The 23,892-nt window shown below is 47.1% G+C and overlaps 1 protein-coding gene across 3 annotated transcripts in view; it reads right to left on the bottom strand.

Annotated features, from left to right (window-relative positions):
- Positions 1 to 321: 321 nt before the first annotated feature.
- Positions 322 to 23,892, bottom strand: part of Drd2 (dopamine receptor D2) — a 61,464-nt gene continuing 37,893 nt past the window's right edge. Inside the window, exons 2-9 of one of the 3 annotated variants that reach the window (XM_076925089.1) lie at positions 15,631 to 15,805; positions 11,099 to 11,414; positions 8,873 to 8,982; positions 7,764 to 7,900; positions 6,361 to 6,551; positions 5,327 to 5,413; positions 3,513 to 3,843; positions 322 to 1,615 (exon numbers count right to left, since the gene is read on the bottom strand). In XM_076925089.1, the coding sequence (XP_076781204.1) occupies positions 1,422 to 1,615; positions 3,513 to 3,843; positions 5,327 to 5,413; positions 6,361 to 6,551; positions 7,764 to 7,900; positions 8,873 to 8,982; positions 11,099 to 11,383 (1,335 nt within the window). In that variant the 5' untranslated portion in view covers positions 11,384 to 11,414; positions 15,631 to 15,805 and the 3' untranslated portion in view covers positions 322 to 1,421. The remainder of the gene's footprint in view (positions 1,616 to 3,512; positions 3,844 to 5,326; positions 5,414 to 6,360; positions 6,552 to 7,763; positions 7,901 to 8,872; positions 8,983 to 11,098; positions 11,415 to 15,630; positions 15,806 to 23,892) is intronic. The other 2 variants (XM_076925088.1, XM_076925090.1) reach the window with 2 other exon arrangements.

The following is a 23,892-nucleotide window of genomic DNA, read 5'->3' as shown; positions in this document are numbered from 1 at the left end:
GCCATTGGGGCAGTGCCAGCCTGGGACCCTGAGAACCTGGAGCTGTGAATGAGCCTAGGAATGAGAAGATGGACACCTGCCCAGGCCACTCTCTTCAGGCTTTGCCTGCTTCACACTGCCCATGCCAGAGACCGGACAAGGAACAGACAGATATGAGCAAACCCAACACCTCAGGGGCCACCTTTACCGTGAGCTCTCTCTGCCCTGGTAGCTAAGATTAGCCCTGAAGAGGTACCAGGATCCAGGAAGCAGGGGTAGCTGGATTTCCTATGATTGTTTCCTATATACTATACCTAAATGTTAAGGATAGTGTTGACAGTGTTCCAGGTCACCCACGTGCCCATGGGAATGACTCTTGTCAAGGTTTTATTGGTTTGGTGCATGTATAGTGATGTTACAGAGTTGGAGTCCAGAACCCTCCAGGCTGCAGCTTCCCCCCCTCACTCAGGGCCAGGCCTAAAAGTATCAGGAGCCCCAGCACCCCTGTCCACAGCCTCCTCTAAGACAGAGGCACTGGGAAGGAAGAGACATGGGAGAGAGAAGATGTCAACAACCCCCGCCATAGAGCCCCAAGTTACCACCTCCAACTTCAGCTCCAACACTGGTCCAAGGCCCAACTTCCCAGGCTGGCCAACATTTGCTGTGGGGAATGGATACGTCCAAGGTATGTCAAGAAGTGGCAGAGTGGGTTGGAGGGTAGAGGGAGATCAGCTATTTTTCTCCTTACAGTCTCTCTTGGGGCCCTTAAGAATTAGAGTTGTTTTCCCCCAAAGGGTATAGAAATCCCATGGGATGCTATAACAAGGTAGGACACAGCAATACCCACTGCTATGAAAAGTAGGGACTCACACTAGAGTTGGAGTGAAAAACAGATTTTCAGCCTCAGTTTCTCTGGGGTCCGTGGAGCTACCTGGTGTTTATGTGTGTCTCCAGACACTGACATTGTCTGGAGGCCTTGGCGTGTTCCCTGCTTTCCTATGTGGTCCCTGTAAAGTAAGAACTGTCCCTCTCTCCCACAATCTGATCCAACACAGGCAAGCAATGGCTGGGCCAAGTCAACAATCAACGTGTGCTTGACCACTGAGCTAGTTTCGGTGCCCTCGAGGAAGGTCAAGGAAGGCCGCTGCATCTTTGGTGCCAAGGAGACAGGGTCTGGATGTGAAAGGGGCACTCTGTGAGCTACCCTAAACCATGGGTCCAACCCCAGAACTGGTAAGATACCAGTCTCCCTGGCCCTACCCTGGCAGGATGAGGGTGTGTGGGCAGAGAGGGGCACCGAGCCAAGCCAACACTGCAGGGCCTGCAGGGTCAAGAGAAGGCCAAGTCCATCTGGGCCTTTCTGCCCACAGCTTGCAGGGATGAGGTCTGGCCTGCCTAGGCAGGGAGGCGGGAAGCAGCTGCTGTGCGGGCAAGGGGCAGACTCAGCAGTGCAGGATCTTCATGAAGGCCTTGCGGAACTCGATGTTGAAGGTGGTGTAGATGATGGGGTTCACGGCACTGTTGACATAGCCCAGCCATGTGAAGGCGCTGTAGAGGACTGGTGGGATGTTGCAGTCACAGTGTATATTCAGGATGTGCGTGATGAAGAAGGGCAGCCAGCAGATGATGAACACACCTGGGAAGAGGGCAGGGTCAGACTGGCGCCAGGCATAGGAGAAACTGGACTAGGTGGGTCCTGCTCCCCGTCCACCTGTCTGCTCTGCCACGGGCTTCCCTGGGGGCACTGAGACTGCTAGCTACTGGCAATAGCCCCAAGGTTGTGGCGAGGGGAGCCCTGGTCTCAGATCTAAGCATCTTGCTTTTAAACATCTGTAGGGAAGGATCCCTGCATCTCCCTCAGCTTCATTTTCATTTGCTCAATGGACATGACATCTGCCTCTTAGAGAAGGAAGCGGCTTGAAAACACATGGGAAGTGTTAGCCGTCTGACTCTAGTGGGTCTCTGCAAACAGGCACACTAACTACTTCCCACTCACCATTGTAGGCACACTAACTACTTCCCACTCACCATTGTGGACAATGCTCTCCTCAAGCTGATGACATTGGACAGAGTTTGCTCTCAGCAGTATGGAACATAAAGTTTAGGAAATGAGAAGGCTAAATACCCATCTCACTTAGTTTTCACGGTGGCTCTTTGAATTCAATGGGAAACTAAACGTGTGTTGGCTCCACGATGTCGCCAAGACACCTTTGCTCTTGACTGACACAGATGATATCTGATTCCCATGTGTATAGACCCCTCAGATGTCAAGGCTCTTGCTCCAGGTTTTCCTGAGATTGCTCAGTGTTGGTAGACATAGCCTTTGTTGGTCATACCTGGAGATCATGCCGTCTTACAAAGGCAGGCTTCAAGATCACTTGCTCCAGTTGGATACTCAGTATGTAGTTATAGGGGAGCTTTTAGGACAGAACAATATCTTGGAGTAACAATACCCCAGATATGTATTGGAAAGTAATCCCTTACCCTCTTGGGGTCTATACTTCTGAACAGGAGGGCATTAGAACCTGGCCAATCATAGCCCAGGATTCCCATCAAATAGGGTCCCAGTGTCACGAGAATGGTGAACTCACACCCTGCCCTCCTTTCCCAACTGCCCGAATCAGTCAGTCTACTTCCTAGATTTTGTCCCTCATTACACAATTGTCTAAAAATCTTTTAAAAATTAATTGTACTTTAGTGTATGTGTGTGTGTATGTGTGTGTGTGAATGAGAGAGAGGGAGGAAGAGAGGGAGGGAAGGAGGAAGGAAGGGAGAGAAAGAGATAGAGAGGGAGAGGGGGAGGGAGAGGGAGGGGGGAGAGAGAGAGGCCACATGAAAACCAAAGAACAGCTTATGGAGAATTGGGACTGAGCGATTGAACTCAGGTTGTCAGGTTTGGAGATGACAAGTGCCTTTACCAGCTGAGCCATCTCTCCAGCCCTTGGAACTTCATCCAAAAGTCTTGCCTGGCAAATCTGTAGCCACCTCTCAAAATATGTATCTTATTTTTCACAGGGGGGGGGACCGTTTTGTCACACAGGGACTTGGTTGAGGGAAGATGTATATTTCCCAATTCCTGAAAAATAGCAGTCATAACAAAATGAATAATAACTCTCATATGTGATGCTTTCCCAACCCTGTGCTACCCTGACTGTTATGACCACCCTGAGAGGCAACTCAATCTACAGATAGAAAAGCAGAAGGAGAATGTACAGCCAGAACACAGGCTATGGTGTCTTACCAGAAACTAATGAAGCCCATACACTGAGTCAAACTGCCTGAGTTGACCATGGTCAAGTTATATAATTATATTACAAAACCCTGATTTGCCCTTCTGTATAGTAGGTACAATAGGAGATTCTACTGAATATTGACTGTATATAAGGAGTGTGGAATGTTACTACAGAAGTACCCAACCCATAACCTTCAAAACATGGTCAGCAAGGCAGAGTCTGGGACCTGCCAGTATGTTTCCTTTCCCCAGCCAGGACTGGGCATGGCAGAGCTGTGGCCATCACCGGGAGCTGACTCACCGAGAACAATGGCAAGCATCTGAGTGGCTTTCTTCTCCTTCTGCTGGGAGAGCTTTCTGCGGCTCATCGTCTTAAGGGAGGTCCGGGTTTTGCCATTGGGCATGGTCTGGATCTCAAAGAACTTGGCAATCCTGGGGTTGACAATCTTGGCATGCCCATTCTTCTCTGGTTTGGCAGGACTGTCGGGGTTGCTATGTAGGCCGTGTTGGGATGGATCTGGGAGAGTCAGCTGGTGGTGACTGGGAGGGATGGGGCTATACCGGGTCCTCTCTGGGGGGCTGGTGCTTGACAGCATCTCCATTTCCAGCTCCTGAGCTCGGCGGGCAGCGTCCTATGGCAGAGACAGAGAACTTAGGATGAAATTTCTGGGCAGAAGCCACCAAGCCTCCCTTATCCTCCTGCCCCTCTGCACACTCTTGCAAACAGCATGGTTTCTCTGCCAGGAACATAAAGAGGGCCATCACTGGGAGGAAGGGACCATCTGAATACAGCACTCAAACTCACGGCAGTCACTCCTGGACCACTTCCCAGAGCAATCTGTGAAGCCTCAGTACCCTAGCAACCTTGGATGCTAGCACCCATCCACTTCTCGTTTTATAACCTGAGTGCTAAAGGCCAGACACCAATTCAGCTGCTGAGATAAACCCCAAGTGACATTCAGTCTTGCCTCACCTTCAAGAACTCAATTCCAACTACACATAAAAAATCATGTTCCCCATCCTCCCTTCCAGTCTGGAGTACAGGCACCTGCACCAGCATGGACATGTGGGATGATTAGCTTGATCCAGAAGCCTGGGACTAATCTGGAAGCTCTGTAACTTCTTCCCTGATAGGCTGACTTAGAATGTCCAGCATGGATCCACACATAGCTTCCCAGTTCCCCTTCAGACTCCCCTGTCCCAGACCTTTGTGATCTTAGATCAGCCTCTGAAATAGTCTATGTGCCTAGATGGTGAAAATGGGATGCGTTCTTGACTATAACTTGAGATCTCTTTCAGTACCTACATTACACAGAGCTCATTAGGGTCCTGTCCTTGGAATGCAGCCAAACTGTAGAGACCCTGCCTATCTAAGAGACATATCCCGGATTTTATGTATCCCTACTTAGCTAGGGCATAAAATGCCTGCTTCTTGAACTCTGGTGGTACATAGTACCATGAAGAGCTCAGGTATGCTATAAGTCTGCATTTACAGGTTCTATGTTCAGGATATGTTTGTCAAACCCAGCTGCTCTGCTCTTCCCCTACCCCACAGATGGCCACCAGCACCCAGTCTCAGAAGCTGTCTATCCAGAAGGTGGTGCATGCTGAATGGAAAAACTTGGGTGTAGATTCAGAAGTCACACAGACCTTGGCACTCTTTCACTAACTGTTTAGACTTGGGTGAGCTACCTGTACTCTGAGCCTTGGCTTCCTCTGCTGTGAGCTGAAGACCAATAAGATTTACTTCCCAGGGTTACCTGAGGATTTGATGAGATATCAGGAAGCATGGCGGGTATTTGATGAGTGGAACTAGCCTGTGTTGTCACTTTTGCTAGGTTTTATGGGTAGATCATTTCTCCCAACAAGCTTCAATGTATCTGTGCCCTGCAGAATTGAGGCACCTCACTGCACCCTTACTCGGAAGTGTGCAATGTGAATGTGCTCTCAGCTGAGGCAAAGTAGAGATGCCAGATGATACTTCTCCCTTAAATTAGCTAGTGAGGTCCTAGGATCAGGGATGGTGGGCTCCACTGGTGGCGGGCGGGGGGGGGGGGTGGCAGGGGCGGAAGGGGAACAGAAAGATGGCATTGTTTCCCTGGCCTGAACACTTACCATTCTCCGCCTGTTCACTGGGAAACTCCCATTAGACTTCATGATAACGGTGCAGAGTTTCATGTCCTCAGGGTGGGTACAGTTGCCCTGTGGAGTGAGCCAGCACATGGGTCACACAAGACAGTGGAGAGCAGAGGTGGTAAGGGAATAGAAACCCAAGACAAGGGAGTCCATGGAGAACTCAGACTCTCATCAGGGGCTCAGCAATTAGAGGAGCGTGAGCCACAGAAGACAGTCAGGGCAAGGGGGAAGGCTGGTACACGATGAAAAGAGGCAGGCAAGGTGAGAGGTAAAAGGACCTTGTTCTTTGTGGGGGACCTACTCAGGATCATGCTAGGCACATGCTCACATCCTTTCTCACATCAAATCTTCAGGAAAACCCTGTGAACTGCACATTACTCCCACTTAACAGATGAGGAAACCAAGGCTCACAGAAGCTAACCAATATGCCCAATGACACACATTTTTTAAAATGTGATAATACCAGCATTTGGACCTGATGCATCTCACCTATAAGTCCTTGTTCTTTTCAAACCCACAGACTGCCTTCATTGTAGAATGTTGAGTGAAAGAGAGAGATTACATGATAAAAGAGCAGAGGGCAAAAAAGAGGAGCTGAGGAAGAAAGTAGGGAAGAGGAGGTGGGGTGCACAAGGAGGGAAGGGAAGAGCATAGCAGGTACAAAGAATAGTATTAACAAGATGGAAGAAGGGAAAAGGAAACATGGAGGCCATAATGAGAAAGGTGGAACTACCTGAGGAGGAAGAGAGAAACTAAGGATCAGATAAAGCAAGAATTGCTTTGTGCAGCAACAAAGATCTCATGGCAAATCTTACTTAGCTCCCATCATGGACCATCTTCCTGTTCTAAAGATTCTGTCATTCCACTGAGGTCTACACTCTCATCCAGCCCCAGGAAGCTATTCCAGCCTAGACTTCCACCTTGATGTAATGTTCCAGGCCCCACCCAAGTGTAGTATTAGCTCTCTTGATAATGCTTTGGTAGAGACCCTTGCTGGGGCTGAGGTCGGAGACCTTGAGTGGTGTCTTCAGATTGGCTCTGAAAGCTCGGCTGCTGCGCTTGGTGTTGACCCGCTTCCGGCGCTTGCGAAGGACGATGTAGATTTTGATATAGACCAGCAGGGTGACGATGAAGGGCACGTAGAATGAGACGATGGAGGAGTAGACCACAAAGGCAGGGTTGGCAATGATACACTCATTCTGGTCTAGGGGAAAAGAGAAACTCAGATGGGCAATGCGTCATCAGGCCCACCAGGCCATAGCACCACCCAAAGATACTTATCTTCTTGTTGGGAACCAGAAGCACTCATACAGATTATGTACTGCATATTGCATGGAAAATGGTAGGTGCAAATCAATACTCAGTTTTTAAAAATATCAAGGTATAAAATCTCCAACTGTGAGCAAAAAGTAAAGCTGGGACTGACTGCTTCTAAGTTTCTCATTCCTCTTCTCTAATTACTTGCTTGTTAGTTTTGCCATTTTTATGCAAGTACACAGGAAAGCCATGATCCAGAAGATATGACCCAGGGAAATGTGTTTTTACAAAAGAAAGCCATTACTTTAGTTTTTCGTGTATAATGGGAAGAGGAGAGGCTCTCCTCCATTATTTTTGCAATAGAATAGCTTCACATAAACTTACTTAACTCACCTGTGTTCTAGTGTTTAATGTTCACCCAAAGTCCCTTCCAGGTAGACCAGATGTCTGTTGATATTAAGTTCATTCTGAATTAATTCAAATATAATCAGCTTTCTTCCCACTTCTGGGAATTCCTGTAGCACCAGTATTCTGAGTTATATACTTCCTGGAATTGATGTAGCCTATGCTCTAGAGAGGTACCTGTATAGCTCTTGTCTCTCTGCTGAGAAGCAGCTCCATACTATAAGTGTTCTGTTCTTCTGTCTAAGGTGCTTCTTACACTGCCTTCTACAAGAAGGGGCTTAAGGTTGGCTTACTGCCTACCTGTTTCTAGCTTTCTTGCTCCAGGCATAATGAGGCCTTGGATCAGCTGACCCACTGGGTTGCAATCTCATCCCCTAAATATCACTATTACATGTGAATGGAATAACCTCCTTGGTAAATATACATGAGCACATAAACATATATGCAGTTTGTAAAGCTGTCTGGATTGCACCAACACATTTAAAAGATTGAAAATGGCCAGATCTTCTCTTCAGCCATTTTCCCTTCTTCTCACCCAGTCCCAATGTGCCTGGAGACACCCTTTCCTCTCCTGCCCAATTGGGAACAACTCTAAGCTGGGCTGGATCTGAGTGATGCCTCCAGCCTCCTTGGAATTAGAAATGGACAACCACTGGGCTTCCACCCATATCTGTATGAAAGACTCATCCATTCATTTTTCTAAACAAAACAGAGAGATAAAGCCATCTGAGCCCCAGACAAAGGCCAGACTTGCCTGTGTTGTTGAGTCCAAAAAGCAGTGGGCAGGAGATGGTGAAGGACAGGACCCAGACGATGGCGATCATGACAGTAACTCGGCGCTTGGAGCTGTAGCGTGTGTTATACAGCATGGGCATGGCCACAGCTGTGTATCTGCAAAGGCAAGGATACTAAGTCTGGGTTGTCGGCCATTAGACCCCTCACTCTACAACATGTACCACAGATGCTCAATCTGCCTGGGTCTATGAAGCCTGACTAAGACACTCAGCCCTTGCCCCTTTCCTTCTTGTTTCCACATTCAAACACACATTCAAATGCTTAATGAGAAGCAGCTACTGTATACTCCTAGGCCATTCACTACTTAATTTCCCCTGCCTGGATTGTAGACTTTCAGATAGATCTTTGCACATTTGAAACCATCCTTACTATAGTAGACTGCAGAAGGTAAAAGAATTTGTTGACAACTGGTAGTTCTGTCCCTCAGAACGAGGCTTTAGTTTCAGTTAGCAATAATTGAGGTTGTCTCTGATAACAGTGGCATCATTAATCCTCCCTCACATTCCTCTACCAAACACTTGTTCCTTACTCACTAACATCTCATCCTCCAGCGCGGTCCTGTGAGAGAGACATGCAGGTCCTCTGGAAGCCTCCCAACATGTTATGTATGTGAGTGAAAGGCTCTAAGAATACAGCTTAGTAAGTGGACATGGCCTGGGCCCCTTGACCAGGTGTCTGGACACAAATTTCTAACTCAACACTGTAGCTTAAGGGCCAGGTGTCATTTTCATGTCTAGAAAATGAACGCATAAGGTTCAAATAATTTCTACAATCTTCCCATGGGCGCATAAATAGGGAGCAACAGGCTTTGGGCTTCAATCAGAACCAATTCTTTCATATAAGTTATCTGGGTAGTCTGTGAAGAGTCTGGACTATCTAGCCAAACACTATACACACACACACACACAGAGAGAGAGAGAGAGAGAGAGAGAGAGAGAGAGAGAGAGAGAGAGAGAGAGAGAGAGAGAGAGAGAAAGAAAGAAATTCACACAGAGAGAGCCAATAATTACAGAACCTGACCCTGAGAAGTGGTGAGGCACCGAGCAAGAATGACCAGGATCATCTCACCTGTCGATGCTGATGGCACACAGGTTCAGGATGCTTGCTGTGCACATCATGACATCCAGAGTGACAAAGATGTCACAGTGAATCCTGCTGAATTTCCACTCACCCACCACCTGGAGATAAAACAATGTCATGAGTGGAAAGCACGGCTGTGGAGATTATTTACCCAGGTCTCAATCCTACCAAGACAGCCATGCCCATGACGTTGGGAAACAATCTCAGATGACAGACCTAGCAGTCGTATCAGACAGTTCTCTCCTTTCTGTAAAAAAAAAACACCTGATAAAAATCAATGTAATGACAGGATTATTTTGACTCGCAGTTTTAGGATACTGTCCAGCATGGTGGTAAAGCGTGGTGGACGAAGCTTGAGGCATCTGGTCACATTGAGTCATCATTCAGGAAGCAAAGGAAGATGAGTGCTTGTGTTCATCTTTTGGTTTTTGTTTGTTTGTTTTCTTTGTATTTAGCCTATATCTTCAACAGCATGGGATAGCAAAACCCACGGTTAGAGTGGCACTACCCTCTTCAGGTAACTGAATATTGGAAAGCCCCTCACAGACATGCCCAGAGGTTTGTCTCCTAGGTGGTTCTGGATCCTGTCAGGTTGATTCCCTATGATCCATCACAGAGACCTTACAGGTCACTATTTGAAGGGACCATGGGCAGACCAAATCTGTTTTTTCAAGGAGAGTTCTACATATAGCTCAGGGAATACACAGAGTCAAGGCCCCTCACAAACAAGAAGGTCATGGAGGAACTACAGTGGCGGCCCAGAGTGGTTAGTTTCAGTTGTCAATCTAATAGACCTTAGAATCTCCTGGAAAAGGTCCCACTGAGGATTTGGCGGACCTGTGTCAGTCAATGCCTGAGAAAATTTTGTTGGTTGTTGTTGATGGTGGTTTTGTTTTGGTTTTAATTTGTTTTTTTAATGGATTAATTGAGGTAGGAAGACCTACCATGAATGTGGGTGGCTTTGTTTCATGGGCATGGCCCTGGACTGTTTAAGAGTAAAGAGAGTACGCTGAACATGGAGCACACACACACTTATCTATATCTGCTATTGATTGTGGATGAGATGTGACCAGCTTCTTCAAGTTCCTGCCTTCACTTGTCCAAGCAATGATCTGTAATTTAGAATTGTAAGTCAAGATAAACCATTCCTGTCCTAAATTGCTTTCTGTCAGAATATTTTTTATCATAGCAACAGAAACAAAGTGACAACCATCTTTAATAACTAATCACACTCCCACATACCCAGGCTTGAGACTGCCTTCTGCCCTGGACAAGCCACCCCAGGCTCCTATGCAGAGAAAGCGGTAGCACCTCACTTGTGCCTCTAAAATTCCCCAGTGCCCCATATCTACATGCTAGACCTGGAGAGTGTCCCCAGGGAGAAAGGACCCATGCTGGGCTTCTCCATGAACAGCTTTTCCCTTTCCTGTGAGGCTTGGGTCAAGATGGACAGCTTCTGTTCAAAGCTTCTAATTTCTGTTCTAGGAACTAAGCAGAGGAGGGTCGGTTCTCTGAGGTTCTCCATCAGTCTCTGCAATGTATTCACCACAGGGCCTTCAGCAGGGGACTGTCTACCCTCCTGCTTGAGACATCAAGCAGGCTCTGTCTTGGAAGGCTGCATCATCCTCTCTGGGAAGGGGCTGCAGCATGGGCTGCCCATTGTTGCCTCTACCAAGATGTAGGCACTAGAATACACGAGAAAGGGGAAAGAAGGGCAGCATAGAATAGCAGCCTCTGTTTCTGAAATGGGGAGAGAGTGATGGGAGTTTCAGACCTTGGAGCACAGGCATTGTCCCCTCCTTAGGGATTCTCACCTTTAGCCTTTTCTAGTAAAATCTACTGAAGCAATTCCAGGACAAGGCAGAATTCCAGCTTGGACCTTTATGCAGTGTGAGTAGAGAAGACATATATTTTCTCTGACCAGCTGGCCCATCATCTACCAGATGGGGACAGTGCCAGGTCTGCCCCCAGAGCTGCTGTGAGGTTCATATAGGAAAAGTCTGTGTATAGCATCCTTACCGTGGGCTCTGCACTTAGGAAGCATACTGTAAAACACAGAGTCATGATTACGATCACTTTCTGTTCCATAAAGAGAGAAACTGAGTCCAAAAAAGAGAGAAAGGCTACTTGAGGGAACAGGCAGAAACTTCTGGGGGGCTTAAGAATCCAGACTCCATTCTAAGATTCTTGAGGAAGGGGGAGCCCCAGACCTACCTCCAGGTAGACGACCCAGGGCATAACCAGTGTGGCCACCAGAAGATCAGCCACAGCGAGGCTGACTATCAGGTAGTTGGTGGTAGTTTGCAGAGCCTTCTCTCGGGATACAGCCATGCACACCAACACATTGCCAAAGACGATGATAAAGATGAGGAGGGTGAGCAGCATAGCATAGTAGTTGTAGTGGGGCCTGTCTGCCTTCCCTTCTGACCCATTGAAGGTCCGGTTCCAGTTCTGCCTCTCCAGATCATCATCATACCAGGACAGGTTCAGTGGATCCATTGGGGCAGTGGGGCCACTGGGTGGCACGGCTCTGGCCAGGAGAAATAAATGGAGAGTGAGCAGGAGTGCTTTCAGGGCATGCTTCCTCCCAAAGAGGGTTCCCTGCAGGAAACCCAAGAGCTAGCAGAGTAGAGAATTCCCCAAACTGTTTTCTATTCCCATATCCAATGATCTTATAATGTTAGGGCAAGCTTCTGTTCTTCTAGCAGATGATTTAACCAATGAAAACTATGCATTTTTCAAGAATAACATAAATAAGCCTCAAAAGAGCTACTCATCCATTCTTTCATTTGCTCAACCCACTCACGTGCACTGTCATTTAGTTAGGAATTCTGGAGTCTTGTGTAGAGACAGAAATGGGCATTCATTAATTCTTGACGCTTTAATATTTATCGATCACCATTCTACATGTGGCTGCAAAGCACAGGCAAACAAAATATACATGGCTTTGTATCTTACATTCTAGGAGAAATAATAACTACTGTGCTCAGCATCACACATCTGTAATTCCAGTTGCTCCAGATGCTGATGCAGGGGGATAGAAAATTCAAGGTTAGCCTGAGCTACAAAGTGAGTTCAAAGTCAGCCTAACAACTTAGTCAAACACTGTCTCAAAACTTCAAGGAGCTAAAAAGAAAGGTTTTGGTATATTTCAGTTGTAGTATGTTCGCCTAGTATACAGAAGACTCTGTGTCCAATCTTTTGTAATATAAATAAAGAAAACAATAGCCAACTAATCAAGCAATTAACTTTTTAGTGGTAGTGACTAGGAAATGGAATGAGGAGAGACATACACATCCTAGTTTATGTAATCAAGCAAGACTTTATGATGGAAGTGACATTCAACTGAGACTGGAGATATATAGAGATCAGACACAGAGAGCAGGGAATTATGGGAAGAGTCCAGGCAGTAAGAAGCAAGGCCTATAATAGAGATTGAAAAAGCAGAATCCTAGAGGGTCTTGGCATGATTTGAATCAAAGCAGCTGTATAGGTTAGATCACAGGAGGCAAAAAGTCAGCATCTACTGAACGCTGCTACACATTCAGATGTGCCTTGCAGAATGATGAATCTGAGGATAGTACTTAGTTCATACATAGTGACTGGGAGAGGCCCGAGGCAGAAGTGGGACACCTGAAGGAAGCCATTGCAGGAATCTAAGCAAGAAATGATGAGATTCCACAGAGCACACCCTGTGGCAGTCCTAAGGAGAAGTAGGAAGAGCCTGTTGAGCAACTAAATTCTGGAAGATGTTTCAGCCAAGGAGAACATAGCACAGTCCCAACAGCAAATGATTCTGTTCAACTAAAAATAAAGAGCATGGCTACGAATTTGAGGAAAATTAAACCAGAGGGACCTTCACAGGCCAAAATGGCTGGGTCTTGTCAGCTCAACAACCCATGAAAATCTAGGAGTAAAGAATGATACCATTGAGGCTAGAGAGATGGCTCTGTGGTTAAGATCACTGGTTGCTCTTCCAGAGGTCCTGAGTTCAATTCCCAGCAACCACATGGTGGCTCACAACCATCTGTAATGGGATCTGATGCCCCTTCTGGTGTGTCAGTGACAGTGTACTTGTATATATTAGATAGATAGATTAGATAGATTAGATAGAATAGATAGATAGGTAGATAGATAGATAGATAGATAGATAGATAGATAGATAGATAGATCTATTTTTAAAATAAAGGATGATCCCATTAAATCTGGACTCTGGAAAGTTCACTGAATGCTTAGGGTAAAAGACAGCCTTGAGCGAAATGAGGTAAATCTAACTCATGTAAGAGATGTGGGTCACTAGATGGAAGTAGTGGAAGTGGACAAGTCAGTGTCACCGAGCCTGGTGGTTACATAGGCGGGAACAGGAGAAGGAAGGAGGCTAAAAGGGGAAAGAAAAATCTATGGCAGATTATGAATTTCCCTGGGGGCTCTGGGAGACTGACAGTGATCCACTCACAGAGAAAATGGAGAAGGGGGGCTCCAGAGCAGACTTGGGAGGCATCAGGCTTGGCTTAGGTTAAGGTTGTGATTAAAACAATGTACATATGATGTAGTCTCAGCTCTGCTAACACAGAGGTTCCTATTTCACTGGATGCAATAAAATATATTGGCATTTCCTGGCATTTCACACAATGCACAGTGACCTCCAGGCACTCTGCCACCCAGGGGGACTTGAGAGCAACTGATCAATGGCATTGGACATGAAAAGGGAGAAACACAGATGGAGGATATCCTACTCAGCACCGCCGGTCGGGATTTGGTGTGGGGTGACCTGGGAATGCAATCCAGCAGCCAGTTTCCCAATTCAAAGGCAGCGAAGCACCAGGTCTTATTGATGCTGTATTCAGCAGAGCCCCTCTTCCCACTTGGAGCACACAGCAGGATGCCTGCATATACATATCGATCAGCCAGCCGGTTGCTTCTGACATTAATTTAGTCAATCAGTGTCTATTGAACCTGCTACACATGAAGCACTAGGCCGTGCACTGGAGTCTGGAGGAACTCTTTACTCCTGTTCTGTTTGCTTTCTTTCTCAGCACTTGGAGCTTGGGGCCTGCCTGCTAAGCAGCACTTCTGACCCACCTCCCAATTCCCTTTCTCTTTGTATTTAGAGACAGTCATACTAAGTCACTCAGGGTAGCTTTGAACTCACTCTAACCCAGAAAGGCTTTTGACTAGTGATTGTCCTGCCTTAGTCTTCTCAGTCACCAGAACAATAGGACTTTCCTGCTAGGCCTGGCTCTACCTCAGATCTCTCTGTTCCTCTCTTGTTGCCTTGCTCCTTCTCCTGGTCTGGCCAGTAATATCTGCCATGACCCTCAGCTTCCTGTGTCCCTTCCCATGATCCTCAGCTCCTTTTCTTTCCCACTTCCTCCTTCTTACACCATCTTCCACACCATCTTCTTACATCCTTCTTCCACCTTCTTGCACCAGTTCTTACACCATCTGGTGTCACAGTTCTGCAACACCATAGTGATCTAAGACAATGGAGCTGTATACCTGTAACAGGCTTGAGAGTTTGCCGAATGATTTTAGATGCACTGTCTCAACCTCAAAACAACTACCTGCAAACTTTCAACATTACCCCACTTTATAAAGGAGACATGTATCTGAAAAACTCTAGTCTGAGCCTACACATGCTTCAGAGAAAGACTGACTCAGAATTTCCCTTTCCTGGAATTAGCCTGGACTGTCTCTCACCCTCCTCAGGGCTCCCAGTGCTCCGCTCCAGGTTCTGTCCTGGAATACCCCCACCTGTGTGTCTGTTTTCTCACTCCAGATTTCTCATGGCTGTACCATGTGTGGCTCCTGCTTCATTCTGAGGGAGTAAACACATAAAAAGCACACTATTTTGTTCTTTCTTGACTTCTGACTCTGTGGCCTGCAGGTAATGAGTATTGAGCACATGTTTGCTGAACTGAATCAAAGGATATGCTTATAGACCCAGGAAGGAAACCCTCTGTCCCTGATATGTGCTGGTTAACACAGGTCACTAGATTCACAAATGCCCAGAGGACTGCAGCTCACATGGACCACAGACATTGCGTGACGTCTCTAGCAATAGACAGCACTGTGAACCTCACATCTGCTCTACAGAATCCACATGGTAAAGCCATAACTCCAGCCTACCTCAGAATGTGGCTGGAGATGGAACCTTTAAATGGGAATTAACTTAAATGAGGTCACTAAGGTAGGCACTATGCCAAACTGACTTGTGTCCCATAGGAAGAGGAACTTTGGACATAGAACGAGTTGCCAGTGTTGCAGGGACAAAAGAGAGACCATGGGGATACCACATGAAGAGAAAAATGTTCCAAGATGAGGTAAAGCTTGTGCCTGGATCCTGGCTGCAGGACATATTCTCAAGGTGAGGATTCTGCTTTCCCAGGTCACCTGCTATAGCCCACTGCTATAAGACTAACCACATTTCTGAGGCTCTGACAGAGTGGAATGTAAGCTTCCATGTTGGTTTCTGCAACACCAAGAAAGCAGAGTACCATTAAACACAGACCTAAATGCTTTCAGTTACAAAAAGCACTCTGACTCTATTAGACACTAAAATGGGAGGGAGGCTGTTGCATCTTAGATAAATGGTAAAGCAGAACACCCCTCTGGTACCTTCAGAAAATCTGAGAAACCCTGACACGATCAGGTTTCTGCGTTCATCCACTGCATTCCTATTTTCCTTCAACCTTTGGATTGCACAGATTGTTCAACTCCTGAAATATCAAGAAACACCAGAGTACCTGGAGGGTCCTCCCCGTGTCCTTGCCAGAGATTGTCCCTACGGGGTGGACAATGGAAAATTGGGGATCCTTCAGGTATTCTGGGCTGGTTTTGACTGCAAAGAAGGCAGATGAAGTCAGTGTCTGCTCCCAGACTTGCATGCAGAACATGAGAAACCACACAGCAACCAGGACCCTGAATTGGCCAAGAAAGAACAAAATTTGGGGGGTTTTTTTGTTTTGTTTTTCTTTTTTTTCTGAGAAACTTGCTCAGAGTGAATTATTCTTCTTGTCATTAGAATTTTCAAATAAATATGATCATATGTAAGAACAAAGGTTTTTGCTGAGGTTTAAAAAATACAAAAGAACTGCTCGCCAGCCTCCATTTCCCCATAGGTGGCTCCTCCCTCCTGAAAACCATAAAAACTCCCAAATCACAGTTCCCAGTCCAAGAGCACTTAGTGACCAACATATGCAGACATGGCCATGGCCAAATCTCAGCCTCACAGATGTAGCCACTGGACTGTGTCTCCCAAGAAATAGTTGTATGATCTAACCCTGAGATGCTAGGCTCACTCAAGGAGTGTCTGGGTCAGTCTCCCTAAAGTACCCTATATCTCCCTGAGCTGACAATTTCCACCCACCCACCTCATTAGGAGACAAAGACCTGTAACCACTGTGGGACCTCTAATCCTCCTTCTCAGCTGATCCTGTGGCATACGGGATCCTAGGGAGACCTTTTATGGAGGTAGCCTACAAGCCTCGGGCTACTGAAGCAACAGAGACAGAAACCATCTGCCCCTTATCTGTTCCCAGTATTCACTGTTTCTGCCCTTGCCTAGAAAGGCCAAGGTCAACTAAAAGGTCTTCCAGAACCATCTATTTTGATGCTCAGAGCCTAGCCCCATTAAGTTTCCCTAACACACTCACCCTAGCTCCAGCCCGTGTTAATAGTGGCCTTCTTCAGAAGCTTAGAGCAGATGTCTAGAAGGAGCCAAGGTGTATCGAAATAGCAAGCCAAAAATAATGGAGCTAGGGTATCCAATCTCAGCAGCTTCTGCCATTTACCCCATGGGCCTCACAAAACCTACTTCCTGTGTGTTCCTGAATTTGGAAATAAGCCAGCTTTCCCATGGAGAAGCTGAGAGACAAGTTGGTGCTGAGCTGAGTTCCCAGGCAACCTAGATTGACACCCCGCAGCTGCCACCCGCTGCTGAGCCCAAGACTGGGAGCACATAGAGCATAGGACAGGAAGGAGAGCTGAGGGCTACCCCCCCCCCCCCCAGTTCTCCCAGGCACACATCAGACACAGGCAGGCTCCCAACCTGACAACAGGCAGGGCTCCTCACAAGCAGATGGGGGGGGGGGGGGGAGGCTGCTTTGATGCACCACAATTGAAGGATGACTCCCAAATAATCTGTTTTCTCAGGGAAAGAACTTGAGGTGGGGGTGATCACTGGTTGCCAAAGGAAAGCTAGTTGGTCCAGGAAGGGGATGGTGTCCTTTCATGGCCCCTCCTGCCTCTGTGCCTTCTCATTTTTGTTCCATGGAGTCCTGAGCTGGCAGGTGGGGGAAGAGCAACTTCGGGTTTCAGGAACCCAGGCAGCCTTTTCCTGTGCTCTCCTCAGCTTCTCTTGTGCTGCCTCCTCTGAAGTTTGGCACTTGAAGGAATCTAATTGTCTAATTAAAATTTAACAATCCCTTATCAGGCTCGATGGCGGGTGAGACACTGCTGTCTTAAACACATCAATTTTTTCTTCTTCTTTTCTAAGACTTTAAGCATTTCAATGAAAAATTTACATGTCAAAAGCAGCTTGGTGGAGTGATTTGCTGGATGGAGATTGGGTGTGAGTGAGTAGGTAGGGTGCTTCTCTCCAGGGCTCCTGGCAACCCAAGCCAACACCTCCCTCCTCTAGGTGGAGGGCCAGGCTGTGGTTTAGGGATGGCTCTTTCTCTAGAGCCCCCAGACATTTCAGGAAGGCAATATGGGACAAGGATTGGGAAGGGAGGAGACTCTCCCATCAAGTGACAGGTTCTTGACCTGGAAGCAGCCTGAGCCTGAGTTGCGGGCTGGACAGATCTCACACTTAGAGTCCTAAATGAAACATCTTCCAAGGGTCTACTACCAGGCATGCATCCCAAAAGTACACATCATTGAGAGCCCCTAGACCTAGACTCCAAGAGCCTAGAATGATGGCTGGAGACATTAACATTATCTGAATGGCAGGATTTCTTAAATCCTGGGCTGAGAGTCTAGGGGGTCTGTGGAAAGGACAAAGAAAGATGACACTGAATGTTAGGATTGTGCAGAGCCATGGCAAGGGGTGGTGGTGGGCATGGGACATGCTGTATGCTGTCATCTCTGGGTTGACCCCCCCTCCTCACCCTGGACATCGTTTTCAACACCCAAGCCTAGGCACACTGAGAAACTGGGTCCTTCTTAAGTGTCAGCAAGTCACATCTGAGTGAAAAATTTGAAAGGAAAGATGCTCTGTGGTTTAGACCTTAGAAGTCCCCCAAGGTTGTCCCCCATGTGGTAATTAATGCCTTACTCCCCAGGCTGGCATTACTGGGAGGTGGTGGTAATGTTAGGAGGTGGAGCGTGTAGGTCTCAAAGCACTGGGTGAGCCCTCAGGAACTCTGACCCTTCCTCTTCCTCTCTTTGCCTCCCAGCTGCTGGGAGGAGAGCCGCTTCCTCCACCACAGGTTCCCGACATGATGTGCCACCTCATGAACCCAGACAATAGAACCATAGAACTGTCATCTTTCTCTCTAAACAAACTCTTCCACCTAAGTTGATTGCCTCGTGTGTTTGTGGCAGCCATAGGAAGTTGGTGTTACTCTTGGGCTCCAAACTACCTCCCTCCACAGCCTCAGCATCCCTTTGGGGTAACAGGTCTATACTATTTAGACACCTTGTCTAGCGCAGACGCCTTCCCTCCCAGGACTTGGCCCACCGTTTGGGAGTGACAGATTTCTGTAGAGGATGTAGAAGAAACGACATGCTGATAGCATACAGTTTTATCCCCCAACTTCTGATGCCCTCCACTTCTGACATAGGCCATTCAACCTCATGTTCCACAGCACAGCAGCAAAGCCCATTCCTTGCTGCTAAAACCGTCTTTAAAAGTGTGGAAAAGCCTTCTCACTTTCTGGTTGTGTCTACGCTGCCTTTCTGGAGCCAGATGTACAACATCATCTCAAGGGCCTGCAGTGACCCAGCTTGAGGGTAGTAGCCATCAACTTGAAACCTCCTCTGACCCTGCTTGCTGGAATTAAACCTTCCCTGACAGCCTCCAGCCTTCCCTTCTCACAGGCGGGGGAAAAAAAGAAGCTTTTGGTGGACCCTCCCCCAATATCCTGCCCAAATCTACAAACCTCCAGTACAGGGAAGCCACTTACTACATCCTTGGGTTTCAGTGTCCCTTCCCTTCCTCTACAGGCCCAGCCCAGACCTGAGCTCATGATTCTATCATATTTAAAGTCCAGCAGCCCCTACCCCTGGGGCTGCCTTCCCAGCCCTTTTCCAGGGAAGCTACCCTAATGCTTCTACCATAGCACATTGCTCCCAGCAGCTGCAGATGCAAGGAGCTGTTATTCATCTAATGGTTTGGTATCAGTGCATCTTATCAAATTCGAGCAACTTGCTATCAGGATGGCTTCTACCTTGTCCGCTCTAGGTGCCTACCTCCCCACCCAGAGCCTGGCAACAGTAGGTGTCTCATAAATAAGGTGACATTTGTGGAGTTAGTAGCTCATGCAAGGGTAAAGCCAGTAGGCACTGGGCTCTGGGGCTTACCCACCTTATAATAGTTACACCTCTTGGATCCTTCCCCTTGGGAACTACACTCCTGAGAACTTGCCTAGCTTTCTGGGCCCCAGTGACAGAGGCCTAGATGTCAGAGTCCTTTTAAGGTATCCGTGAAGTGTACACTGTAGCACCCAGAGTTATAGCATTGGGAGTGGAGGGTGGAGGTAGACAAGAAGTAGAACTGGATCCTAAATTACTTGCATCCTGTGGAAAGGGAGGCCATAGCTGGACTCTGGGCTACTGAAGGACCAGGGACCCAGGATCTCCTAGCCTCTTCATTAGTGCCCCACTGAAGAAGTAAAGTTTTCCCAGAGCTATCACTTCAGCATGATGCCAAGTTGGATGATAAAGTGTTACAGGGATGAACTGAGAGCCATCTTATCTGTGGAACATGGAGAGGAGTTTGGAGTCAGCACACATAGCTCCTTGCTCAGCCACAGAGGGACCCCTGACTGAGAATCTTCTGGAAGAGAAGGGAGCTGAATGTGACTGTGAGGGCCATTTCTGTCCCTCAGCTGAAAGTGGCTGGCGTGTCATCTCTGGGACTTCCATCCCAGGCATACTTCCTTGTTTGTGTCCTTCTCAAGGTGACCAGGTGTCACAGGGATAGCCAGGTAACCCTGGCAATGTGGCTGGTCCCACAGGAGACCCAGGCAGCAGTGGACTGATGTCAATTTTGTCATCTGCCCTGGTTGCAGGCCTTTGAGGTCTGCATCGGAGTTAGGCAGCATCTGGAGACTCAGTAAAGGGAAGCAGGCATGTGTGGCTCCCAGTCTCATCCCTGTGGATTTTGATGGCTCCGTAAAAAACTGTCTCCGCACAAACTGTCAAAGTGTCACACATTAATTAACTGTTAGCTGAGTGATTCAGTGAGAGGAGGGGCGCGGAGAAAAGCTTCAGTTGGTGCTAAGCGAGGTACCATTCTGGCATGTGCCCGCCTTTTGATTAAAAATCTTCACAGTGCGAGGGAAGGGGCAAATCTCTGGGGCAGCTCACGTGAATTGACAGGTGGGATGCAGGCGGAGGGGTGCGGCCCAGATCCCCCTCTTTGAGAAAGGGAACACAGAGAGGAGGGTGAAGCCTCTGAAAACTGTTCTGATCTAAATCAGAAAGGATCCCATAGATTGGCTGTTCTCTCTCTCTCTCTCTCTCTCTCTCTCTCTCTCTCTCTCTCTCTCTCTCCTCTCTCCTCTCTCTTTCCCCCACCCTCCCTCCTCCCTCCTCTCTCCCTCCCTCCCTTATTCCCTCTCCCCTCCTCTCTCCCTTATCCCCTTCCCCTCTCTCCATCTGACTTCCCTCCATCGAAAAAAGACCTGGGGAGGTGAGTTTGGCTTCTTCCCTAGGGGCTGGGCTAGTCATCTGGGCTCAAGATGCAGACACAACCAACTCCCCGTCTCTAAAGGGCAGGGGCTGAGTCTTGGACAGGTCTCCTTGACCTTTACTTTAATTTCAGGACAGGATTGAGAAAACATGCTCTTGAAAGTCAAGAGGGAAACAAATCCTGAACCTTATTGCTCTAGAAAGAGGGAAAACAATCCTGGCTATTTGGCAGAAAATTGTTCTGCTTTATGAAAAAGCAGCCCTGTCCAAAAAAAAAAAAAAAAAAAAAAAAAAAAAAAAAAAAAAAAACAACCCATAGACTGCATAGCCCGGATCCAGTGGTTCCAGGGAAATAAGAGCAGGATTGTTTGCTATCTTGTTGCTGCTCAGAAAATTCAGGAAGCAGTTCTCCCCAACCTCTCACTCCTAGGATGCAGCAAGTGAGTCGGCGGGCTATTTCTGTCCCAGGAAAAGGAGAAAGAACCCCTCCTGCAGTAGAGTAAGAAGATAGGCCAAGCAAGACTGAAATTTATGACTCTCAAATAAATAGCAACTTAGTTTCAGGACCTCAAAGACCAATTGACAGTAAGCTTCACCGAAGGACTACAAACTCCAGATAGCAGAACACGCTACAGGGCAAAATAAGATAAGTCCAAGGAAGCAAACAGAAGACAGAGCGGCGTCTAGACTAGAAGCCACTCCAGTGTTCCATTAGCCCATTATGATGTGTGAACATACTTGGGTTCTGACTCAAAAGAAACCAGCTGTTCAAAGTCCGTGACATTTCTGAGACAATTGAGAATCTTGGCAGGAGATTTTTGATATTAGGATCATGAATATTTTTTAGATGCCACAAGGGGGTTCCGGTTGGATTTTTTTTTATTTTTGGAAGCAAGATTTCAAATAGCCCAGGCTGGTTTCAAGGACACTGTATAACTAAGGACAACCTTGAACTCCTGACCTTTCTGCCCCTGCCTCCCAAGTACTGAGATGGCAGGTACCACGAAGCCCAACTATACTAGGTTAACCTTTATAGAGCCCTTATGTTCTGGAGACACAGAATGTAATGTTTAGAGATGAAACTATATGCTGTCTGAGATTTATTTGAAAATGCTATGTTGTGCAAATAAAAGTGGCCGTGGTTGTGGTTGAAAGTAGGTGATATAAACATTGAGCTCCTGTTGCTGCCCCTCCTGCTTCTGTATATGTTTGGAATTTTCACTAACCAAATGGTTTGTCTAATCTCCTCTTTATGATTTCCTTATCACTCTAAAAATGATGTGTACACAAAAGAGAACCCTAGCTCTCTTTTCAATCTCTTTTCAATCCCTCGTTATAAATGCTGGCTTCCTTTTCTGCCAAGCTGACTGATTTCGTTTTTCTGTTGGCCTTGTCCAGTATAGACAGAGCCTGTGGGACTCAAGGACTGGCAAAACGAAGGCTGGTATGCACACGCTGCAATCTGAGATGCCTCCTCAAAAGCATAGAGCTCAGAGGAGTGGATCATGTCCTCCTTTCACAGGAGATGGTAGCTCAGCTGGTCAGAGCAGGAGACAGAGTGTAATTCCCATTTTAAATGCAAATCAACAGCTCCTGAACTCCTCTGCATGCCAGAGATCATAGAAGCTGCAATGGCTTTGTGCTTCAGGCCTGTAGTGTTAGATTATCCCGTGGTACCAGTGAAGATGCAGGCCCAGAGAGGGTGAGAAGCTTGTCGAAGGTCACCTCAGTAGACTGGGTTATTGCGATGGATGACTAGTTTTAGGTCAACTTGACACAAGTGAGAGTCCATTGAGAGGAAGGAACGTGAGTTGAGAGAATGCTCCTCACCTTATTGACCTGTGGACAAACCCGTGGTGTACATTTTGCCCAAGGCAACATGGAGGCAGTGACTCTCTCTGTCCCAACTACAGGCTGAAGCCATGCACAGGGCTTCCTCATCCCAACCTCTCCAGTGTTTCAGACTTTCCTAGAGAGTGAGATCCACAACACAGTGTAGCTGACAGGAGTTGATGTCTCTTGTGTTTATTTTCAATGCAGGGACAGACCTGAACCCAGTCTCAGCTTGAACACCATATGCCTCGGGTTTTTATTTTGTATTGCTATTTTGGATTTTTGTTTGTTGTGTTGAGGCAGGGTCTAACTCTGTAGCTGTGGCTGCACTGAAACTCACCTTATAGACCAGACTCAGAAACCTTCTGCCTCTGCCTCCCAAGTGCTGGAATTAAAGGTTTGCACCACTGTGCCTGGCTTTGTGCCTCAGTTTTCTTATCTGGAAAATTGGGCAATGATCCTTCCCTCACTGGAATTGCTCTGAAATGAACTTAGGACATGTAACTACACTAGTAATAATCCAGCAGCTGGCAGCTAATGTCACAAAGAGGAATATGACAACTGACAGAGAGATAGGTGAGCCTGAGCTCTGTGAGAATCTCAGAGAGCAACAAAAAACAACAAGCCCCTCATTCTTGGATTCGGGCCTGTGAGAGGACCCCGTTATTTCCCCATAGCTCCCAATCCTCTTCATACTACAGACTTAAGCCATAAAGCTCCAAAATTCCCACCAACACCCATGAGTTGAAAACCTGAGATACTGGGGCACTTCATGGTTACCCCTGAGGTCTTCTTGATGTGTCCCCTGTAGTTTTCAGTAAGCTTGACCCTTTGTTCTGAATCCTACAGAATTAAGTTATACCTGGTCCATTGCCTTTCTGTTAAATTGTAAGGACACAGAGAGATGAGATACCCTCTTCCCCTGAAGGCAGAGGTGACCAAGCAGAGAGCTCAATCAGGAATTAGACTCCATGATCTATAAGGACATCATCAACCATGAATTAATTCATCCAACTGGAGATGTCTGATATGCAGCCATCTAAGTGGGTTCCCCTGATGAGCCATGTCCCCAATTCTTGTTTAAATAATTAATACTCAATAAGGATTTGATAATGAGTGCTCTTGTTTCTAATTTCAGAGAGTAGGAGAGGAATCAAATAAAATGATACATTTCAAAGTAACTCGCAAACTCGAAAGTCTTACAGAAAAAGTCGAGTTCTCTTGGCAATCCGGCTCAGGCCTTCCTCTGAATATCTCCAAATTGATGACACCCATATCATCACTAGGTGATGGGGGAACCAGGGATGAAGTTCAGTTGG

Source organism: Arvicanthis niloticus, chromosome 26 (assembly GCF_011762505.2).
Source record: "Arvicanthis niloticus isolate mArvNil1 chromosome 26, mArvNil1.pat.X, whole genome shotgun sequence".
NCBI lineage: Eukaryota > Metazoa > Chordata > Mammalia > Rodentia > Muridae > Arvicanthis > Arvicanthis niloticus.
This window is presented reverse-complemented; position numbering and strand designations above follow the sequence as displayed.